We start from the raw sequence: 19,431 nt of genomic DNA on the forward strand, positions 1-19,431 counted from the left end.
AATCCACAGCATTGGAAAACCAAAACTAGACTCTTGTGTTTCCCAAGCTCTTCAGTTAACATTGCTCAATGTAGCTAAGTGGAGAGAATGCAAATGATTTATATTTCACTGGCTAGGTTGAAGAAACTCAAGGGAGATGTGTTCTGCTTCAAGACAGGGGGAAAAAAATCCCAAAAACTGTAATGCAAAAGCTTTGTAGTATTTTTAAACCTTTGATTCAGTCCATATGTGACATCTGAACACCGCCAAATTCTATGTTTCAAAACACACACACACATACACACACACACACACTCCTAGCAGGAGAGAAAAGTTGGGTTTTAGGAGCGGTGGTGGTGTAGGGCCGGCCGGCTGGGATCTCTCTTTTAAATTATTTAGTATAGAGAGAGCCTCCTTCTATGCCATTCCGTGGGGCCCGTATAAGCCGTTGCTTTTAAAGGGAAAAGCATGTTGAGATGAACAGAAAAAACTTTCAGGGGCTTACCTGGTTGGCCTCTCACTTCGTGTCCTGAAAAGTAGACAGCTAAGAAAACCCAGGTGAGAAGAAACATATCCATTTTGGAGAAGGAGGCTTTCTCCAGAACTGGGTTTGTAGATTTCTTGTATAATTTTAAGTCTTTGTGTTTTTCTCTCCCTTGCGTTCTTCCTTACAGTGTCTTCTGCAAAGGTTTCTAATGGTCAGTGTTTCCCTCCTGGGTCCTGGCGGCCCGTCTTCACCTTTATTCCTGCTGGATTCTCACCTCACTAAGAGGAGGGTGGCTCCTGAAATCAGCAAAGCGGGAGCAAGCTGGGAAGAGGGGACGGGTTTCCTCTCTTAAAAAACAAAACGCTTCTATGTCCTCTCCAGTTCCTCAAAGTATCATTTCCTTTATCCTACAACATCACGAAGATTTCCCGAAAGCCAAGCGTAAAAAATAGTAAGAATAATAAAAAGAAAAGCCCAGACTTGCCTTGGGCATCACACGTCCCCAGGCAGCTGTGTGATCTCAGAGTCGTAAACGGACACACATCCCCCGGCACCCGGGACCGACACGCGGGCGGAGGCACCCACCGCCGCCGGACGGCCGGGTGCGAGGCGGCCGCCCAGCTCCTGCCCTCGCCGGGTTCCCCTAGCGGGAGCCTTCCCAACGACTACCCCCGCTCGGCCAGCCTGACGAGGGGAGTCAGAGGAAAGAAGCGGCGGCGGCGGCGGCGGCGGCTGTTGCTGCTGCGGCTGCTGCTGGCGGGGCGGCGGCGGCTGGGATTGCCTGGGAGCGAGCGAGCCCCTCTCCGAGTTCGCTCGCGCCCGCCCTCACCTCCACCTCGCCCAGCGCCTCGCCGAGGTCTGCGCGTCTGAGGAGGTGCCGGGGGCGGGCTGCGGGCTGGTGCCTCGCTCGCCTTCTCTGCTTCCCCTCCGGCTCCCCCCAGCCTTTTCAGGCCGAGCAGCATGTGGATGTCAGAGCCGCGGCAGAGCTATCCGATTACGCGCCGGCTCAGGGCCCGCCCCTTCTGTGTTCCTGATTAAAGAGGCAGCCGCGGAGCCGCGCGGCGCACAGCTCAGCGCCACGGCACCCGGCTCGGGCGGGGCGGCGGCGGCGGCTTCCCCCCCCCCGGCCCCCCCCCCCCACCAGCCGCGGCCCGATCAAAGTTGAGGCGGCTCCCGTCCAGCCGCTCCTCTCCCACCCAGTCGCTCCTCTCCCACCCGCACCTCCCGCCCACCCCGGGCTCCTCCGCGCCTCGCTGCGCCCGGCCGCCCGTGCGCAATGCCCGGGAGAGGCAGCGCCCCGGGGCACCTCCGGGGCGCACTGCCCTTGGCCGCGTCGTCCCCGCCCGCGGGAGACTCCGCAGGAAATGGGGGGGGAAATCCCTGTTTCCCCCCCCAAATTCCCGGGCTCCGAGGCCACACACGTAGAAGCCAGCACAATGCCACGCGCAAGGGCGTTACAAGAGGAGTTGGGTGGCGTACGGTGTTCGGTGTAGGGAACCAGGCGGCAGCTCAGCCATGCGTTCGCACAGGCAGCAGTGCGTGGCGGCGACACACGCGGTCAGCCCCGGCTGAATAAAACCCCAAACACTCGTGCGTTTACTCCTCGGGGCCTTTGTTGTGTCCCAAACATACTCCTCTCCTCGCTGGGTAAGGATTTAGTTCTCCCGGCGCACCTAACTTGTAACCACCAGAAGAAGAGAGAGTCTCTCTGCAAAGAATTTCTTCAGGTAATTAAATTGGATACCCCCCAACCGTCCCCAAAAGTGCGGGTACGTGAAGGCTTCTCCTCAAAATGCTACTGTAACTACTTCTATTCACCTTTTCCCCATGGAAATGTGGTCACAGCGCGCAGAGAAAGAAAACAGCATTATGCCAACTATTTTTAAATGGAGGTGTGAAAACTGTTTAGAGGGAGTTGTAAGCTAACAGCTGGGGAAACACTTGTATCTTTGTTTCTGAGGATGGCTTTGTGGATTCCAAACTGTCTTGCTTCACTAAGCACCTATTAACTACATTATCATAAAGACTCTAACAAGAACAGTCTAAATAACACTGCATATACCTTCTCTGCCACTCTGCAGATTAAGAAAAATAAAGTTTTGGTGACAAGAAGCACACACACATCTGACTATCCCATTTATTTCTTTGCTTGTACTTGTGGATTCTTCTGGGTGGTTTTCCTCCTTATCTGGACTTGCCATTAGCTTTGTTTATCACTTTTAGTGTTTGAAAAATCTGTAACTCCCACTTAACTGTTATTTACACTGAGATAACCAAAACAAAATTGAATCAGAAGTGATTTGCAAATAGTTGAGCCAAGCCATGGAGGGATTTTACAGTGCTGTGTAAATCCACGGGCCGCATATCACACTGTTAATCTTAGATGCCTGGTTTGAAAGGGCATTTAACAGAGGCCTAGTGAGTTCTTCCAGGGAGCATATCCCCTGGCTGGCCTAAAGGCTACCTTTCATTCCTTTCGTCCCCCACCCCCACCCCTCTCTCTTTCTTCTCGCCCTCCTTCTTTCCTTGGCTTGAGAGCACATCCACATTATTAAAAACTCCAGATTTACTTTTTTTTTTTCTCCCCCTGTTTAAACATCAACTATAAAGAAAGACCGCCCCTCCCCAGTATTTAATGGGACTTCAGCAGAGATCCCGGCTTCTATCATTGCCAAGATGCTAACCTAAGGACAACTAACATTACTATCTCTAGTGACACAGCCCAGATGAAGAAAATCATTTAGTATCACCTCCTCCCACGACTCACCAGATGTGCCAAGCCATTCATGCTAGCAAGTGCCCCACATGGAAGAATCCTGTTTCTGAAAGCATTACAGCCAGAGGTTAGGTGAATGGCATAGGGAAGAGGAGAGAGAGAGAGAGAAAAGTTACACCGAAACCCATTGGGAAACCATAAGAATGTCAACTCTGGGCTCCTGCTCTTGGCATCTTAGGATTGGGGGGCCCCCTCAGGCAGCTTCAAGGGTCCTCAGTTTGGTAGGGAGAAGGGTCGGTTTCAGTGTTCTGTTCCTGGACCTGATTCCCAGCATTATGGATTTTAATTTTTTCAGAGGTGTCCTAAAGAGGGAGCTAACTTACTTCCTGGCAGTCCTCAGTACAACTTCTGCAAGACTTCTCATCAATCCCCTTGAGTGAAGTCCTGATTTCCTGCAGTTGGGTAGCAGGTGAGTCTGGTTCAGAGCCCTGGGGACTCCAAGCCGCCGGACCATTTGTAACCCTCTAGGGGGCAGCACTCAATAAATAATGCAAATCCTACCTGCAGGAGCACTTCTGGCTGTGGTGCTTTTACTCCCCGGAGCTCAAAACCCTTTATCAGACCAGGGAAGAGTCAGAGTGAGACCAGATCTCCCCAGCCCACTCTGAACAAGAGCCCACGGGCCCAGGGAGCACTTAGAATTTCTTTAATCCAGGACTAACCAGGAACTAAACACAAATCCCACATGTGCCTCATGGAAAATAAACCTCTGGGGAAATTCTCCAGACTGGGACGGCCTCAGACCTGCCAGCCCATTTTTGTCTAGACTTAGAATCTCAGGGGTTTGGCAGCAGTTGGTTTAGTTTCTACCAGAGGTTCAGGGGTGAGGAGCCAGGCTCCATACTATTCATTATTTTGTGAGTCCACAAACACTGTCTACTAAAGGACAAGTAGCATGGATAGAGACGATGGGCTTGTTAACAGAAACACAGAATCAACCAGAAAACAGCTAACTAGTGAGGTTGAGATTCCTGTCAGCGTCACTGACTCACCTGGGACATTTCACATCATTATCCTTAATTGTGAAATAATAATAGATAATCCCATCCTACATTCCATTCCTTTGACAGGAAGGGATGTGGGGAACATAAAACAAATTTGTAAAGGATGCTTAGAGAAAGCTGTAACCTGGCCACACCCCAGTGGAAAGATGGGTGTTCCCGGCTAGACAGCCCCACACCCGAGGGCGAGGGCGCATCAGAATCACCCAGAGCAAGTGTTAAAAATTCAGATCTCTGGGCACCATCTTCCTGCCAATCAGGTTCCTTGGATCTAGGGTGGTGTCTGGGAAGCTCTATTATTAAGACACATTTTAGGTGATTCTCCTGCAAATGCTCAACAGGCCAGCCATTGGAAACCTCTGTTCTGAGGTGTTCTATTTACACATAGCCTTCGATGTATGCACTTCCAGCGAAGGATACCTGGATAAGTATTCCTCCACATTTTTTCTCCAGGCAGTCGTCAGACAGGGGGCAGATGTTTCAAGGAAAACATTGGGAAAAGCCTCCCAGAGCACTTCTCGTACAGTGCCAGAGCAGTGGCATTCCCAGCTTTACCTTGTGACATTTATTTAGCAGCAACAGCAAAGAGCCTTTTGAAAACACCGAGAGCCTCTACCTCTCGGGGGCGGGAGGTTTGCAGGAACGTGTTCCAAGGGCCAGCTGATGGGGTTTATGGAGCTGGATCCAGCCCTTTCAGCACCAACCCACTTAACCATGGGTTGTTACTAGAGGTTTGTTTCAGGTATGGTTTTCCATCTGTGTTCATCACATTGTACTTATTAAATGCTCATGGAAGCATGACTGTGCGGGAGGTGTGCAAGCAAATAAGACATTTGGGTCTTGCCTCCTGGGAATACGGAATCTAAAAGCTCCAGAAGTTTCATGCTTCCGCAATAGATGCCACCTGTCACATGGTGCTTCCCCTTATCTGAGCACTACCATCGACAAGCTCTCACCCTGAAAGGGGGAGATACGAGCCATAATTGCGTCTTAATCTGTAATTTACTACCTTGCCCTAGTTAATATTTAGCTACATCTGTCTCAGAGGCAAAGCTTCAGTTAAAAGTTAATAGGTCCTCATTTTTTATCCTCTCTTTTGTTTGAAGTGAAGTCCAGGTTTCTGGTCAGTAGGGTTCCGCCCCCCCCCCCCTCCGCCGCCACTCCTTAAACAACATTTTTCTTTTATTCAATACATTTGAATACTACTTAATAGTTTCTACTTGATCTGACCTGTGAGGGGTTCCCAGAATCTTTACAGATTTCCATAAAATATCAAAATCTCCTTTACTCTAAATTGTGTCTATCTCTCATCTCTTTCTCAGACACGGACACTAGATCAGGTAGGAAGGAACCTTATGGACAAAAAAAAAAAATGAGCAAAATGTGCAAAATTCATTCAAATATCCCTGGAATCCTTGGCAAAGGAAACTAAAGGAGGTACATTGCTCTCTCTACTCTGCTCGGCTCAAGCATGAGGTGGATCTCCCTCAGCCACACTGACTTTTGTACATTTGACACATCGGTGCCTCAAAGAGGTCCCCGTCAACCCTTCTCTTTAGAGCAGCATCCTCCCATACAACTTTCTGCGATGAAGGAGATATCTGTGCCTTTCACATGGCGAATGAGCATTTGAAATGTGCCTCGTGTGACTGAGGAACTGAATTTTAAATTGTATTTAACTTTATTAAACATGTTTCTGATCCCTTCAAAAAATACAGATTCCATTTGTGTTTAACAGATCCCACATTGGACAGCTCAGCTCTAGATAATCAAATACCAGAGCTGGAGATTTCCCATAGGAGCCCATAGACATGCACACCCATGTCTATGGGCTACTTTACTTGTTCACCAAAAAGGGAATCCTAGTATGGGCAGAAGCATCATTTGAAAATGTTTGGTGTCTATTTGGCAAGGAGAGAAGGGCTGGATCACATTATTATCTATCATCCTGTGCTCCGTCTGTGCTCTCTTGGATGACTTTTCCAGAGCACTCACTAGGAATCAGATACTCCACAGTGCTCCCCAGGCTCCTGGTCTCAGCTCCAGGCCTCGGTATAGAGAAGCAGGTTGGGGCAGCAGAAACCTGAGGTCAGGACAGATGGACCTTAGGTCTCTACTGCCCTTGAGTGTCCTTGAAAAATCCGTTAACTAATTTCGGACCAGTTTCCTCACCTGTAGAAATGAAGGGATTAGTTTGAATGACTTCTATCCCTTTACAGTTTTGAATTTTGGCTAGGAATGTTTCCTGACTCCATCCTCATTCATAAATTTAAAACTGTTCTAGTTCTAATTTCATAGCCACCCTAAGTAATTAAAATTAATAGCTATTTATCCCCCAAGAAGACATTAATGCATGGATGGGGCTTAACTGGATATTCCATTATCACAGTATTTACATTGAGTACATCTTCTCAAAGAGTGAGTAATAGTATGTTAGGTATCTTGACAGGGCTTTCAGAAGAGAGATTTTTTGGGACAAACCCCTTTTCTAGATCCTCAAGAAAACCAAACCAAAACAAAACAAAACAAAAAAAACCCCAAAACAAAACAAGAAAGAGATTCCACTTGACAATCACAAACAAAAGCCAAGAACTTATTTATAACTTCAAGGCATTTATAGGTGATGTGACTGGAAATTTTAGGGTTATGATCTGAAATTTTCTCCCATTCAGGAAAATCTTATTCTGAACTGAAAATTTCCGGTCTCTCACTAAATTTATAGACTAATATTCTTGGAAGCTTGAATCTTCCATCCATGTGTGCACATGCTTTTCCTTCGTTCCCATGCAGACCGATCCTATCAAACCCCTATTGATTTACAAGGGATCTTGCTCTTTCTTCTTTCTTTTTTTTTTTCTTTTTCTTTCTTTCTTTCTTTTCTTTTCTTTTTTTTTGGTTATTGCTGTTTTTGAATTTGTAACCTGTGACTTATGGTGCCTTAATTAGACATCTACATGTCAGGTGATTGTTACATTATGATGGCAATAGCTGCTAATTTGAGCATGAAAGTCGTGATGGAAAGGCAAGAGTCAGGGAGCTGACCTTTCGCAATTGAGGATACTTCAGGGTGGGTTAATTCACACCCACCCTAGTCATTAGTTCCCACTCTCCTCCTTCATATTTACTCCTATGCAGTTTACTGAGCTGCCAATCAACCTTAGTATCAGGATAGGATCCCTGATGGGGGTGGGGTGGGGGGCTTGGAATGATGCTTGCTTTCTGCAAGGAAAGATAATTTGTAGAGGCATCTCCAGACAGGGATTCTATTTGTTTTCTAAATTAAAAAGAGAATAAGTGATAACGTGCAGATCGTTAAAAAGAATTTAAACAACACAAAAAGTACTCAATGAAAACCCAAGCTGCCCTCCCACCCTATCCCCCAGTTTTGTAATTTACCTCTCCATTTCACCTCCCCATTGATACCCTTTGGGGGTCAATATCCTCCCAGAGTTATTGATACTATGTTCCAAGTTACAAGCAAAAACACATTTTATGTTTTTCTCCAGCTCTCTTTTCTTCCCTCTCTACCCCTAAGCAGTAATGATCTTGAAAACCATTAGGGGGCAGCTGGGACCAGAAAAGAAAACGGGAGGAGCACATGCAGAACTAAAATCCAAGAGGAAGAGATGCACAAGGAAATGAAAAAGGAACGCTAAGGCGAGACATCAGCAAAAGTAAAAAAAAATGAAAAGGAAAGCAGAAATATACAACAGCAGAGCATTACAAAGTGAAAGGAAATGGAGAAGGAAGTTATATTAAAAAGCTAAAGGACAAATAAGTGTAAAGGGAGGGGAAATTTACAAAGGCCAGGGATTGAGGTTGTTGTTGTTGGTGGGTTTTTTTTTAGGAAACCTGTAGAGCCTGGATTGGCTCAATGTTAGCAGAAAGTGGGAGGTTATCTTTTTCTGAACCGGAAGGCATTTATCATACTAGACTTTACATTCTTAGGACCTAGAGGGTTGAGAGCACCCTCTGTCCATTTGGGCTTGTGATGTGGGGTGTGGGGACGGGAAGGAGCAGTCTGCCTCCCTTACATCTTTAGAATGCTTCAGAATGCTTTCAGCCCTCAGCAAGGCAGCAAAATTAGCCTGAATATAAAGGTGCAATTCTATTTCTCAATGCAGCAGAGCTCAGAAATGAGGGAATGGGTTTCTTTTGAAGCCGATGCCATAATCAAAGTGCTTTCAGGTGTAGTGCAGGCAAACCTCCCCTGGTTTCAGCAGGTTAACTTCATTAAAGCTCCTAGCTACTGCTTTAATGTTTTCTAGGCTTTCCCCCTGGGTACATTAGGCAGAAACAAGCCCTCGTGGGAGTTCTGTACCCTGATGTTTTGCATTGTGAATGGAATGCAGGGGCAACATTTATGCTGGGATAATATGAAATGGAAAATTGCTCCTAGAGCACAATAAATATGATCACTTTTAGCTTAGTCTCCTTTTCCCTTTCTAATCCAAACTTCCTATAAGCTAGACAGGAGAAACTTGAGGAAGCCCTGGTCTAGGGTCACCAGATAAGGTACGGAATGCCTGGCCATCCTGTATTTATTATCTGCTAAATCTGATTCAGAGGACAGAATAATACCCCCAAGCACAATACCCAACGTCACTGAGCAAAATCCAGTGAAAACTTTTGTTTTAGAATCAAAGGCACTTCCTCTCAATCTTCCATCACAGTTGTTAGATTCCTACATTTACTAAGGCCCAGGAGGGGCAGGGGACATTTTGGGCAAGCTGGGCTATGAAAGAAAAAGCCCAAGGCACACTTGCCATAAGGACCCGCTAAACCTCGTGCCAGATAAAGCTGGGGCTTTCTCAAGTGGGTACTGGAGTTTTGATGAATTGCGCTTGAGTCGCAATATGAGCTATCCCAAACCCTGGTCATTTTTGCAGAATTTGGCTTTCCTCTGTAGCCTAACGTCACAAGCACTCTCTAGTCCACTCTCGTTCTTCCTTTCTTTAACATGGAGTCCTGGAGTTTAGTTTCTAAGAAGTTTAAAAAATCAAAACAGGAAATCTGGCCAAACAAAAACCTCTCTGACCAGAAGCAGTTTGCTTCCTTTAAACAAGTCCCCCAAAGTTAAATTACAAAGCAAGTTTGTCTCTTTATTAGAATTTGGCTAGGAGCTAGGATGTGAAAACACTTCCCATTTGATTTCCCATTTGATTTGATCATCATTTAGAAGAAGTAAATGTAATTTCTGACCTTTCAATACATCTGGCCGTGTGCCCGTAGTTATACCCCACTGACGGTGTTCTCGCAAACACCGAGGCTTCTTCAGCCCCGAGCATCCCCAGCTCTTGCAAAACGGGAAAGTTGCACTTTGGGGGTGAGGAGTATTCTAGGGCAAGTTAGCCCAATAACATTAATAATTGGGTTAACGATGTAAGACAGGCGTGTCAGAGGGAACTAACTCAGGCCCCCGAACTGGGGTCAGGAGACCTAGTTCCCGGTTCTAGTTCTTTCCCTGGCGCTGTGTGTGCCTTGTGTCACAAGATCCGTTCTCTCTTTGTGATGCTGTTTCCTCACTCATACAAGGCATGTTATTATTCCAAAGCAATGGCCCTACCACACCATTCAGCTGAGTCCACACTTGATAGAAAGCAGGGTCAGTTTAGAGCTCTCACTGATTCAAAAAATATGTATTGAGCACACGCTATAAGCCAAACTTTGCATGGGGGGAATAATAGTGAGTAATCAGTGAAGATGGATGTTCTCCTGGTGGGAGAGGCAGGTAACACTCAAGTCAGCAATGAGCATGATCATTTCAGAAGGTGATAGTGAGTTTCTAAGAAGAAAACAGAATAAGATAACATGATAGGGACCCATAAACCAACAGACAGGAAATCTGGGCTAGCCCTTCCATGAGCCAAGCCTCTGCCATAAGCAAGTGACCTAACCCAGGCTCCGTCTCTCATCTTTAAGGTAGGGGGTTGTACTACATCAGTGTCTTTCAAAGTTGAGGATGAGTTCCCTTAGTGAGTTACAAAATCAACTTAGAAGCTTGTGATCAACATTTTTTAAAAAATGCAATAGATCAGAATAAAATCAGAGTATATATTGTTCATGAAACTGGTTTCCATTCATATATATTTCATATACACATAAACACAAGTGTTCTGGGGCACAAGAAAATATATTTCTTTCTGTGGGTTGTAGTGAATTAGGTGATCTCTAAAATATTTGTAAGCTCTCAAATTCTATGATTCTATTAAATTTTTATAGCAGGGGCTCAATGGGGCATAGTTCTTGCCTGATTTTACTCATTATTGAATAAACAGTAGCATTGCTACTATTTATTGTCTGTTCTCATCAGAGAATCCTAGTGTTTGACCCAGTTTCAGGTACGTGATTGGTGCTTGACAAATGTTTTTGAATTAATGAAAACATGAGATTTATGCACTAGGTCTTAAATATAGCAACTTAATATGAATTACCAAGTAACTTACCAAAGTATCAAAATAATTTATTATATTTCCCCAAATGCCAGCCTTACAAACCAAATTCAAAATTATATTGTCCTTGTGATGCTAAGAACTCTCTTTTCTTAGAATTCTCAGAAACTTTGTTAAAATTTCAAAAAAAAAAAAAAAAAGAGCTTAACATGTTCTTCTCCCAAGTAGGGTAAACTGCTTTCTTCTCATTTATAACTGTAATTCAATAAAGCTTTAGAATGTGTAAAGAAAGAAAAGAATTAGTGGGGAAATTTTTCTATTTCTTGTCCTTGGGGATCCAGATAATTCTGCCTTCCTAAAACTGGTCTTGTGAGGTTTCATTTCTTAAGACAACTTTTTCAAAGCAGTAGTATTCTTACTGTAACACAGATTTTCCCCTTAGTTATGGCTTAAATAGTAAGTTTCTCAGTCTCAGAATCATTTTTAAAAATTATACATTTGATTTGAAATAGATGATCCAAGTCTTCCATCCTTCCCTGCCTGGATCCTTTGTTGACATCCATTGGGATGGGAGAACCAGACCGAGGCGATCCCATTGAGGAATCAATGATACATCATCCTTAAGAAAGGCAAGAGTCAATGGACCCCACTCAAGGCCCAACGCACATACCCATGAGTTAATTTTCAAGTCCATTTCCTTAATTGCCTGAAAATCCATGGCCAGGCAAATTGACTCAGAGTTTAGGATTGCTACACCCAACCTTCTGTATCCGTCCCCTCCTACCTTCCCCAAAGCAAAGCAGACACACATAGACAAAGAGGAAATATCAGCATCCTGGTAGCCCAGTCACATTGCAACTGCTTGCCCAGTGCAGGACAACTCAATGGTCATGGCTGTGCTTCCATTAAGGGCACCTTGGTTCAGGCAAAAATGTGCTCTTGAGCTATGACATAAAAAAATCACATTTTTGTGAGTCGAAGTATATCATAAATAATCTAAAAGAAGGCACTGTTTGAAGAAAGCATGTATTTTTGAAGTGAATAAGGATCCCGGGGTTGATCTGCCCTATAGGTCTAGATTGATCTGGAACTAACTAAAGCATATTTGCTTGGAATCAGTTCCGAAACCACTGTTTAGACCAAAATGTGTAAAAACCATGAAAGGCTTTTGCACAATTTTATGGTCTTTATTTGTGTTATTATTTTTGTTATTATTGCTCCTGTTACTAATGATGAATTTGCCCAGGCCAGAGAAATTCAATGTATTCACATTTATATATATATTTTTGCATTGACAAATAGAAGCTACATCAAATCCAAACCCATCCCATGTATTTCTCCAATTCTAGTTTTTGTGTAGATTTTCTTCTTGCAGAATCTCTCATAGAATCATTTTAACAATGACACTCTGGTAAAGATATGCTAAGACTCATAATTTTTTTTTTTTTTTTTTAGCTGAAGTTAACTGTGCTCATCATTTTGGGACTCGACATCCAACTGACACTGAGAAATGGCAGCTTTCAGTTAAACAAATGCAAAGCTGTATTTAGGCTCTTTTGCAACATCATGATGAGAAGAAATCAAAGCATCTTCTGCTGCTATTTTTAAAATACTCACCAGGGCAATTCCATCAGAAATACTATTATGACAGCTTTTGTATTTTGATCCTTTCTTTTCAAGATTAAAATGTGGGAGAAACCCCACATCCCTTGAAAAGAATTTGAAAAAGTCCATTTGAACAAATGCTGCTGTGCTGTTTGTTACAGAGTTAATAAAAAAAAAAATTCTCAGACTCTTAAAATGTGGTGGCAGGAGGATTGTTTAAAGAGGAGGCAGATGCCCACTGTCAGTGGAAGGAGTGCCAAAGTCTGGGAGCCTCACAAAATGTTTCAGACGAGACCCTTTACTTTTTGCTAATTGCAACCTAAACAGATTTCCCCTGCTCCAGAGTTGTGCAGATTGTCTTTCTGCCTATAGGTACAGGGATGTTAGGTTATTTATCACACAAAGAGTTGTTGGCTGAGGAGGAAATTAAACTGTAAACCAAGTACTGTCTTTTACTATAGGGCAACGTTCGGACTTCAAACTCCAGCTCTCCCCACCACTCCACCGGGTCTGTTTACTCATGCACCGACAAAAGAACTCGGTAATAGATCCCAAAGAGAAATCTTACAATATACCACAAATCAGCATCAGCTGGTCCAAATGGGGTCTGTCATGAGGATGTTGATTAAAAAAAAAAACAGTTATCACCCCTGTAGTAGAAACATGTCATCTTACAATAGCATTTACTAAACTCCTCATTGCTTTTGGGGGTAGTTGGGACAGTGCAGAGAGACAGTTCCTCCTTCAACCTATCTGGGAGTGCAGATCCCATAGGTAGACCGTCCTCGAGACGGAAAAATCCAGGCATGATGTGTCTGGATAGTAAGATATTTGCTCCTGAGTGATAACTTGTTTATTGTTGGTGTGGCAGGACCTCTCCAGGAACAAGCAGATAGGCTGTGCTTAGGGAGGGAGAACCACTGAATGTTCTTTCTACTAGTTCTGATGGGAACTAAGTTAAATAAACCAACTCTTATCCAAATGGGGACAAGTTGTCATTACTGGTCATGTAACGTTCTCAAAAAGAGGAATAGCTCAAATATCTTTTTGTTGGTTTGTTGGTGCTTGAAAAAAAATTACTGTGCTTAGCCCAAGGAGGGGCCATGGTAAAGCAGGAAGAACATTCTTTTTTTTTTTTTTAATTTTTTAAAAGATTTTTATTTATTTATTTGACAGAGAGAGACACAGCGAGAGAGGCAACACAAGCAGGGGGAGTGGGAGAGGGAGAAGCAGGCTTCCCACGGAGCAGAGAGCCTGATGTGGGACTCGATCCCAGGACCCTGGGACCATGACCTGAGCCGAAGGCAGACGCTTAATGACTGAGCCACCCAGGCGCCCCAGAAAGAACATTCTTTTAAGGGATAGGAAGTCTACTTTTTGTCATTCAGCAGCTCTGCAAGCAAGTTGTACCCAATGCTCTGGGTTTCTGTTTCTTCCTCTAGGAAATGAGGGGGTAGATAGGTCTTCCTGGAAGTTGAGTCTTTCTTCTACTCCATGGTTCTATGAAGTGTCAGTTCACCAGACATTTGTTTCAACAGCCCTCTCTCGATGTGTGTTCTTTCAGAGGTGGTTAGCTTTACATGATTTCCAATGGTCATCCATACTTTAGAAGAAAGAGCCTGGCCATTTATAGGTTAGCGCCCTTTGTCCCAAAGCAGCAGGGTGAGGCACAGGGGCAGGAATACAAACATCATGAAGGTCAAAGGTCATGACCTTTCTGGGTAAAAACCCAGACAGTTGCATACCTGAGTGGCATTAGAGTCTGGCTCTGGCTAGTCGTAAGGTATTTTCCACTAGAGTGTTCTGTTCCCGACCCTGGGTGGAGGTGCTCATCATCAGGGGAGACTGGGTGGGGAAGCAGGGTTCAGCTGGAGCTCTTTGACTATAGAAAGACAACTTGGCAAGCTGAAAAGTGAAGGTTCTGGTGCACATCAGTGTTGTTTTGGAGATAATTTGGAAGTGTCAGTGTGTGGTAGCAAACTCGGGCTATTTCCCTGAAATGTATGGAGATTAAACAGTGCTATGAAACCCTGCGATGCTGGGAGAAGCACACGCGGACAGAGGACTTTGAAAATGCTCATCTGTACATAGCACCTTCTGGGCAGGAGGAAGGTCCTGAGGAGTATAAAGAAATAATGGTACTGTTGGGAGAGAGAAGAAAATGTGGTGGTGGTGGGAGGGTGCGATTGTTCAACGAATGTGGATGGTGCCCTGCATCTGACGTCCGTGTGACTGGGTGGCAGAAGTGATTCTACTTAGCGCTGAAAACAATAAACAAAAAGCCAAAAAGCAGAGCGCACGCATGTGCGCGCACACACACACACACACACACACACACATACACTGAGACATCTTAAAAGTGCCACCCTGGGGCACATCTCTCAAGGATAAGTCAACAGAAAAGTAATTTGTATGTAACCAAAGGTTGTGAAGGAGGCAGATATCCTTTTAGCCGAAGAAGGTACAAAAGCCTTGCTAGCAGGGAGAATATGAATCTCATCTATAAATTTATGGAAACCTATAGGCAGAAGATAAACTCTTGCAGTGTGAATCCTGATCTACTTAGAAGGTGACCACAAGTGAAGGAATTCGGGGAGCAAATAACAGCCATCCGTCTGTTAGAGTCAAGCCCAGGCTACGTCTTTCTTTCCTTCTCTCACCACAAGGACTGGAAACTTTCCCGTTGCCTTACCAAGCAGAGAAAATGGGAACAGGAAAGAACATCTGTCCCTCGTGCCCTTAAAGATTTCCAAGGCACACAGGAGGAGGCTTTGGGAAGGATGGCAGCCTGGGGATGGAGGGGATGTGGGGAATTTGAGAGAGCAAGGAAGACCCAGTCGCCGTGTGTGTGTGTGTGTGTGTGTGTGTGTGTGTGTATGTGTGTGTGATGAGGAGGGAGGTAAGAAGTGAAGGATGTGGCATAAAGAAGGGATAAGAAATTCCTTGAAGGACACTCAGTGCCACCTGAAGAAATAGCAACGAGGGGTTGCCGCAGAAACCTGGACCGTGGAACTCCATGTTAATGTATAGCTGGAATAAGCAGGTTAGCTCCTCTGTGGGACTCTTCCCCAAACTTTAATGTCGCTGAGATAGGTTGTGTTATTGGTCCCAATTACTCACCCCATTAACTGCAAAAGGATGATACATCCTTCCTTTGCTCTGCGGTGTGCAGTGCCTTCTCTAAGGCACAGTGGACATCTCCCCCCTTCGACATCAGACTTGGCCATGTGATGTGATTTGGCCATTGGAATCTGAGCAGAAGTGACGTAGTGTAACCTGCAAGCTGACACTTGGAGAGCCATCGTGAGGTTCAGCCGTTGCCCTTTGCCTTTGCCATGAGGATGGCAGGTGCCAGCCAAGGGCTGGGCCATCAGCCTGGATCCCCGCATGAGGAGAAACAAAAAGCAGAGCTGAGCTGCAGGTGAGCCATGCCGATGTGTGCCGAGAGTGAGACACACACCTTCCCATGTAAGTCACTGTGACCTTGGGGTCATGACAGCATAATCTCTTGGACGAGGATTATGCAAACCTGCTTTACGTTGTATGGGTGCTCCCTGTGATCCTGGGACAACGTAATAGATGGAATGGAACTTAGACCACTCTGAGGGAGGTGTGTCCTTGCCAGAAGGACGTGTCCTTGGCCCTGCAGCATTAGTAGGGAGATGAGGGGAGGTCTCTGACAATCACCTGACCAGTTAAGCTGTCAGATCAATGTTCCTGCCCATGTTTCCTCTCCCCAAGGGAGTCACATCTTGTAGGACCAAGTGAAGGACTCTGTGCCTTATTCACAAAGTCTTTAAAGAGGAAATAACTGGGGGAACTGACCCAGAAAAGGGGAAGTTGGGGCAGAGGGATTCCATGGACAGAGTGCAGGAAATTCCGCTGAGTCAGTGTGGATGATCATGAGATGAACAGTTTTAATCTGGAGGTGGACGTGGGCAGAGAAGGAGCTGGGGTTTGGAGAACAAAGACTCTTGCTTTTCCAGGAAGCTTAAAAGGGAGAAAAACTGAAAAAGATAGAAATGCCTCAGGTTTTCCTATCAAGAGAAAAAAAAAAACCTGTTGTCGGATAGTGGAGTGGGAACTTAACGGGTTACCTGTGACAGAGTCTTCCCACAGAGATTCAAACTTTTCTCCACTCAGTGGAACACTCACCAAGCTTCACGTCACCAATGAGGGCTTCTCAGGCACCATTTCATGAAAGAATTTTGTGCGGTTTCTTAATAACTTGTGATAGAGCTGAAGTAGAAATCTCCATTTCACTGGACAGGATATGACAGAAGCTCTATGGGGTGGGAGGTAGGACTAGATGACCTCTCAAACTCTTCCAACTCAAACAGATTAATATTTATTATTCAGTGCTATAACTTATGACATTAAAATGTCAAAATTGACTTAATTAGGGCAAACAAGGAGAATTAAATCTGAAATGCAAACGTACCATTTTATCATCTTTACCCCTGTAAGCCACATCAAATTATTTATAGGAATAAAGCAGGGTATAAACAAGGGAATGAATGAATAAAATGTTAGGTTGCTGCCTAATGCCACATTCGGCTAGTAGGAGTGAGCACTAGCAAGTTTTGAGAGGTGCAAGACCACAGAAATGGAACCCTCAACCATGGGGAACATTCTAATAGATCTGGGTGAGGAGGGCAAAGGACAGGCAGTGTGTATAAGGTTCGTGAGTTCCAACACTTCTCCAAAATGCTGGAAATGGTTCAAAAGAAAAGTGAACCATTAGGTGGTTCCCAGCAGGCACCCGTGCATTCCAACAAGAGATGTGCTTTACGTTCATTTCTTTTTCATCCCAAATGTTCATTTTAGTCTCCTGAGAGGAGTCCCCCCTACCCAGTGTGACAAATTTTCCAATTTTGTAATGGAAGCCAGGAGAAAATGGAATTCTCTTTATAGAAATCCATTTTGGAGCCAACTTTCTTGAGATGTATCTATCCCTGAAAGCAATTTCCCTCATCCAGTAGAGGCGGCTGAGGTGTTTAGGGCCGGCTAAGTGGATCGCTGACAATTTGCTCCTAGAGCTTGTGGGAGATTTAACAGCAAGGCCTTGTGGGGAAACATGTCGAGAGCCATCCTGTCCAGGCCCTTCTCTAGCTGCACTCAGTTCTGTTTTCAGAGCAGCGATTTCACAATGGAGAAGGCAGGATATGGGGCGGTGGAGCTGGGCGTCACTTCAACACCCCAAGGCACGAGGTCCATTACCCTTTGTGTATCTTCAGCATGCTTTAGAATCTGCCTGGGAAACGGCACATCGCAGCGAGGTAAATGGAAGACAAGTCAAGAGACCAGAGTGGTGTCCATGTCTCCGTCAGAATGGCCACAGAGGATTTGTAAGAAAGTGGAAGGAGTTTTCTAATGAGGACTAGAACTCATGTCTGGCTGGCTCCTTGCCCTGGCTTACATTCCAATACTGCCTCTTTGGGGGCACATTTGTGATTATGTAATGGCAAAACAAAGCGTTTGGTAGTAAATTAAATCAGTTTTATACTATGTGGGTGACTTGCATGCAGTATATACCGCCAGGCTTTGATGCGTTCCAATGTGGGAAATGCACTCTTGAAGCATAACAACGGGCTCTTCTCCATCTGTTCATGTTCCCCATTTGACTCATCCCTCCTCTGTAAATACTCTCTGACTTGTTAGCAAGTTGAACAAATTTCAAAGCTCCATGAATGAAGTGCATGTAGGTCAGAAGTTACCCTATGGGAGCCTCAGAAGACTTATAAACTTGTCTCACCATGAGAATAGTTTCATCCATTTGACACTCATGAACAACGACGTTTCTCACTCAAGCAAAGGGATGCAAATATAGATCAGATGAGGGCTAGCACGGAAGGAAGTCAGCGAAAACGTTAAAGTTTATGTCCGAACAGAGAGAGCAAAAACCTACCATTGGGGCACGATAAAGAAAAATAAATGTTCACTAAGGTAACAAGCCAGAAAAAACATTGACAAGAATGAAGAGAAGAGCTCTGTGATTCTTAACTGAAGCTTGATGGGTGTCCCTGGTCTCCTCTCCCTGGTTTTCATAACAGCGTCTCAGAACACCATCTGTGACTCGCCGTGGTGGTGACACACCATCATGGGCTTTCACGAGCGAGCCACATGCTGCCCAACCCCGCAGGTGGTGAAGCAACACCTGATTCCACAGGTGGAACAATCAGAAAAACTCTGAAGTGCGCCTTGTAGGACGGATGGATTCTGTATCTGTACACCCAGAGTTGAATGCGTACGATAAGGCAGATTTCACCCTTAAGAAAACTAGCTTATGTTTTTTGAGTATTTGCTATGATCTGGGCTTTATTTTTTGCCCATTTTTACAGATAAGGAGAATGAGACACAGAGAGGCAATGATCAGCACAAAGTCACACAGTGTTTCATGATTCGAACTCAGACCATCTGGAACCAGAGCTGGAGCTCGTCATCCATGCACGCAAGTATGCATATACCCCAAACCAGTCAACAAACATCCTGTGAGTTAAAACATACACACATACACACATGCGCACATGCCAATTACACTTAAATGTTTTGATTGCCTGACCAGGTTGCTCTCAGAATAAATCAAGTCATTCTTCTGTGCCTTGGCTTTCCCTTAAATCTAAGGAGCAGCATATCACAGCCAATCTCAATTAGTAAGTTCAAGATCCCACTATGTATCAGGCTGTGTGCTATACTTTCAGAGGTCCAAACCTTGTCCCCAAAGAGCTTTCAATCTCCCCACGGAAGAGTTGCTGAGAATAATAGGATGCAAATGGAAAGGAAGAGATGAGAATGAAGGCTTCTGATGAGGCCCGTGCAGAAGAGAGGGGGGAGCCCAAACACAGGACCTCGTATCAGGAGAACAGTTACTGGTTGACAATGCGGTTTGCATTACAAGGAGCAGGCGCAAAGAATGGACAACAAACTTCTAATGACGCCCAACTGACTTGTAAGGAGGTTGACTATATTCTCTTAAAAAAAAAACATAAGTCATTTCACATTACCTTTTCTGTTATAGATATTATGAAGAGAGTCACAAAACAACTGTTTCATCCAATCATGGGGTTTGGACTTTTGTGACTCAACTTCCCCCAAAGATGAACTGATAAATCTTGTCTATTCTTCACTGGTAAGTTCATGCCTGAGTTAACCAAATCTTTTACTATTACAAGGAACAGATATTCAATCCAA

General features: G+C 44.7%; 1 protein-coding gene across 4 annotated transcripts in view; it reads right to left on the reverse strand.

Moving 5' to 3' along the window:
• NRP2 (neuropilin 2) overlaps positions 1–1,426 on the reverse strand; it is a 115,027-nt gene extending 113,601 nt beyond the window's left edge. For all 4 annotated transcript variants that reach the window (XM_032403885.1, XM_032403876.1, XM_032403894.1 and 1 more), the window contains exon 1: positions 485–1,426. In XM_032403885.1, coding sequence (XP_032259776.1) covers positions 485–557 — 73 coding nt within the window. In that variant the 5' untranslated portion in view covers positions 558–1,426. The remainder of the gene's footprint in view (positions 1–484) is intronic.
• Positions 1,427–19,431: the final 18,005 nt, after the last annotated feature.

This window comes from Phoca vitulina, unplaced genomic scaffold (genome assembly GCF_004348235.1).
Source record: "Phoca vitulina isolate PV1807 unplaced genomic scaffold, GSC_HSeal_1.0 scaffold1, whole genome shotgun sequence".
NCBI classification, from domain to species: Eukaryota; Metazoa; Chordata; class Mammalia; order Carnivora; family Phocidae; genus Phoca; species Phoca vitulina.